Source organism: Amphimedon queenslandica, unplaced genomic scaffold (genome assembly GCF_000090795.2).
Source record: "Amphimedon queenslandica unplaced genomic scaffold, v1.1 AMPQUscaffold_13507, whole genome shotgun sequence".
NCBI lineage: Eukaryota > Metazoa > Porifera > Demospongiae > Haplosclerida > Niphatidae > Amphimedon > Amphimedon queenslandica.
This window is the reverse complement of record NW_003546257.1, coordinates 552,545-556,080: the sequence shown is the minus strand read 5'-3', so window position 1 is coordinate 556,080 and position 3,536 is coordinate 552,545. Positions and strand designations below refer to the sequence as shown.

Sequence of the window (3,536 nt, the reverse complement as noted above, 5' to 3'; positions counted from 1 at the left end):
TTTAGCAAGTTATATCTTTACAAAGAAAGAAGGTGATGCTTTGATTTTTACCATGCAAACAGGTATTATAATGATCTAAATCTAGTGCAAGAATCACTGAAAAATCATCTTAAGTTTTAAAAATATAACTGTCCGAATTTTGATTAGTCCGATATTTGATTGTTTACTCTAGTTAATAACCGGAACTTTTACAGTCATGTGTGATGGGAGGGTTCCGAACTTTTCCTATCTATTGTGACCAGAAAAGACAGTGTACGAACCGGGTGCACCGAGGGACTGTCAGTCAGGGACAGGTTTTCTCTTCAAGATGGCTGCTGGTCCTAGTAGTAAGTTAGAAGAGCTTGAGGATCGTTTGGAGTCTTTTATTGAGAACCTCAGGGTAGTGGGGGTAATAGCTGGCAACTTTCAACAAAATGGACAGGGAGTTCTTAACGAGAGACTGTAAGAGAAGGCCTTACTTCATGATAGTCTATTCTGCTTTCACTGTCTTCATTTTGTATAGTAATACTGCTGTGGAACATATGAGAATGCTGGACAGGGAGAAAGACAATTTCAGTGACATTGATATACCAGTACAAGTACTGAAGTGAGAAATAATACTTTATCTACATAGCAAAATTAATTAATACCAGTCACTGGACTACATGTTGATCTTGTGTTTGTATCAATTTGTCTCAGTTACGTTGATGATGGTCGTAATCCTGATCTATTCACGCAGCATCAGTTAGAAAAGACACTTGGGGACTATCAAGCAGTTCAAAGGAAGACAGAGACATATAAAGTACACTGATATGTTATTAACAATGTCTTCCATTTTATTTCTTGTTGAACAGATGTTCCGTGATGAGCTAGTGAGACAGCTGGAGTCATCTTTCCCTGTTGAAGTGAACGCTTATCTCGCTCACAGACAAATGACACGTCCTTCATCATCATGACACTAATTCATATGTATACACATGTAGATCTACTTCTTCCTTTTATCTTTCTCTTGTCTTCGTTTTGTGTGTCATATACTTACAATTCTAATATCAATTCTTCAAGTTCAATCTATGTAGTGATGTAACACATGGATTTCATGTTTTCTACTAATAAAGGTCATTAGTTTCTTTTTATTGTTGGTAGCAGGCGAAGAGGGTCTCAGTCACACAATGACTGGATTCATTTATTGCTACCAAACATCAAACAATATCAGTGCCTTTTAAAGAGCGGACCAGGTAGAGCCAGCTGGTACGTACAGTTTGAGAGCACACAGTTCATAGATTATTGTTGGCATGAAGTTTATTATGATTAATTTTTTAAAATTATTATATAGTTATGATTAATTTTCTAAAATTATTATATAGGCGATAGCCTATAGACCCCTTTAGGCGAGAATTAGTTTGTGATACCGTATATGCAAAGAAATAATATTGAACGGATTTTTGTCCGCCATGTTTTACGTCAAAGTTATGCAGAGTTCCAATGGCTGATGTGCAAAGTAGAGCTGTTTTGCCAATAAAACTTTTATTGTGCTGAACTCAGGACTAGGAGAGGCTTCATATCAACTGTTCTTTACTATAGCAAGATATTTTGAAGACTTAAGAAGTCTGGGAGAGCCAGAACGATCAGTTCTTGACTCTCTGTCACAGCCCAAAGAGGAAAGCAGGCTCATACAACAAGAGTATTGCACTATACTTCCTAGGTTGGCTCTCTTAGTGGCATCTTTCTTGACTCTAGAATAGTTTTTAGCTTCAAAATGTAGTGATCAAGATCTCCACGACACAGAAAGCACTTGCTGCTTGACGTAAAACATGGCGGCCAATTATTGTATGTGGGCGTATACCGTAACTGAGATATAATGATATTCATTGCAAAATTAATGATATTCACAAGCTGCTACTTCTCGCCGAAAGGGGTCTATATGTAGGATTGAGGTTGGTTTTTCAAGATGGCGACCGTTTTTATGCCTTTCAAACATGTGATTATGTGTGGGTGTGAATGGTGTGGTGTTTAAATATTAGATTTATAGACTATAATGCGCTGGATTCCTTTGGCGAACTTGAATTACTTGAACCCAGGCTGGTGCGCAAGTTTGAAGCAAGCCTAGACTGACAGATTATCATTACTGAGAAGCATCATGAGCACCTCACCAGTAGGACCTACTACAGATAAGATGACGGAATTAGTCGATAGCGAAGCCTCAAGCACTTCATCAAGCGTTACTGCCAATAACATGATTGTTCAATCAACTGATGCTGAATCAACCACTACTGAAATGATGATTGTTCAATCAACTGTTACTGATACTAAATCAACCACTACTGAAATGATGATTGCTCAATCAACCGTCACTGATACCGAATCAACCGTTACTGAAATGATGATTGTTCGATCAACCGTTACTGATACTAAATCAACTGCTACTGAAATGATTGTTCAATCAACCGTTACTGATACTAAATCAACCGCTACTAAAATGACGACTGCTCATCCATTGTATTTCACTGATTATGTGGATAAAATAGGTCAGGTTGAATCAGATGGAAAAGTGGCAATGAAATTTAAAAATAAATGCATAGTCTTTTCTTGTCCTTTTAAAGTAGTGTGGGTTGGAGTCCTACTGAAAAATGGCTTGGTTCATACCGGAGCTGGTATTCATAGTGATATAGTAGTAACCTTTGAAAATGGTACTTCTAAAAAATATCAGTACATGGTTTTGCATGCTGCTACAGATGAAGCTATGAAGTCGAAAGTATATGCTAGTTTTGGTGACTACTACTATGACATTTATCATGGCCTTGCTGATGCATTTAGTACAAAGTTCGATTATAATTCGTTTGTTCCAGTTATTGCTGGTGACACATGGAAAACCAATAAATGTGATGCTGAAGGCATCAGTAGCCTAGTAAAGCATTTTCTTGAAGTTGAGCTTGAGGGTCTTGGTGGCATTCATTTTTCTGTTTCCATGTACTTGTGTTTTGCTGGAAAAGACATGGGAAAGTGGAAGGAAATAGTTAATAAAAATATTCATGATGGAGATTATAAATCTCTTTTACATCTAAAAAAAGAACTTGATGCAATCAAAATGAATTGATATTTTTATTATAATTTTCAATTGTAATGGCTAATTTTCCAGAAGTAAGCACTATGCTTTATTCAGTTTCTCGTTTTTAATTAAAAATTTGACAAAATACAGTGACAATGAGTAGCATATGATACATGACAGTAAAGAGAGCAACTGGCAAAAATGATAAAACTATAGGTACATCAACATAGAAGACCAGAAAATTATACATTGAGTACATCTATGCACAAAAATATATTATATTAGTTAAAAATATGAGAATTATCAATTAGAGCTAGGGAACTTATAACATGATACAATAAAATTTAAAAATTCTTAATTATAGTTTAGTATATACAACGATGAATCAGCAGATGCATGGGAGTGCAGACATGCATGCATGCAGATAATAGAATCTGGCTTGCCAATTAAGGAAGCTTGCCAAGGAAGCTTGCCAAGGAAGCTTGCCAAGGAAGCTTGCCAAGATTATGCC

At 36.3% G+C, this 3,536-nt stretch overlaps 1 protein-coding gene across 1 annotated transcript; it reads left to right on the top strand.

Annotated features, from left to right (window-relative positions):
* The first annotated feature begins 119 nt into the window (after window positions 1-119).
* On the top strand, window positions 120-1,063 carry LOC100632397 (mediator of RNA polymerase II transcription subunit 10-like). The gene is made up of 4 exons (XM_003383758.3): window positions 120-441; window positions 503-586; window positions 679-781; window positions 834-1,063. The coding sequence occupies exons 1-4, from the start codon at window positions 308-310 to the stop codon at window positions 933-935; spliced, it is 423 nt and encodes a 140-aa protein (XP_003383806.1). The 5' UTR covers window positions 120-307; the 3' UTR covers window positions 936-1,063.
* The last annotated feature ends 2,473 nt before the right edge of the window (window positions 1,064-3,536 follow it).

Coding starts and splice junctions, on each gene's coding strand:
- LOC100632397 (XM_003383758.3), top strand. CDS start 308: ATGGCTGCTGGTCCTAGTAGTAAGTTAGAAGAGCTTGAGGATCGTTTG. Junction 442..502: donor GGAGTTCTTAACGAGAGACT/GTAAGAGAAGGC, acceptor CATTTTGTATAG/TAATACTGCTGTGGAACATA. Junction 782..833: donor GGAAGACAGAGACATATAAA/GTACACTGATAT, acceptor CTTGTTGAACAG/ATGTTCCGTGATGAGCTAGT.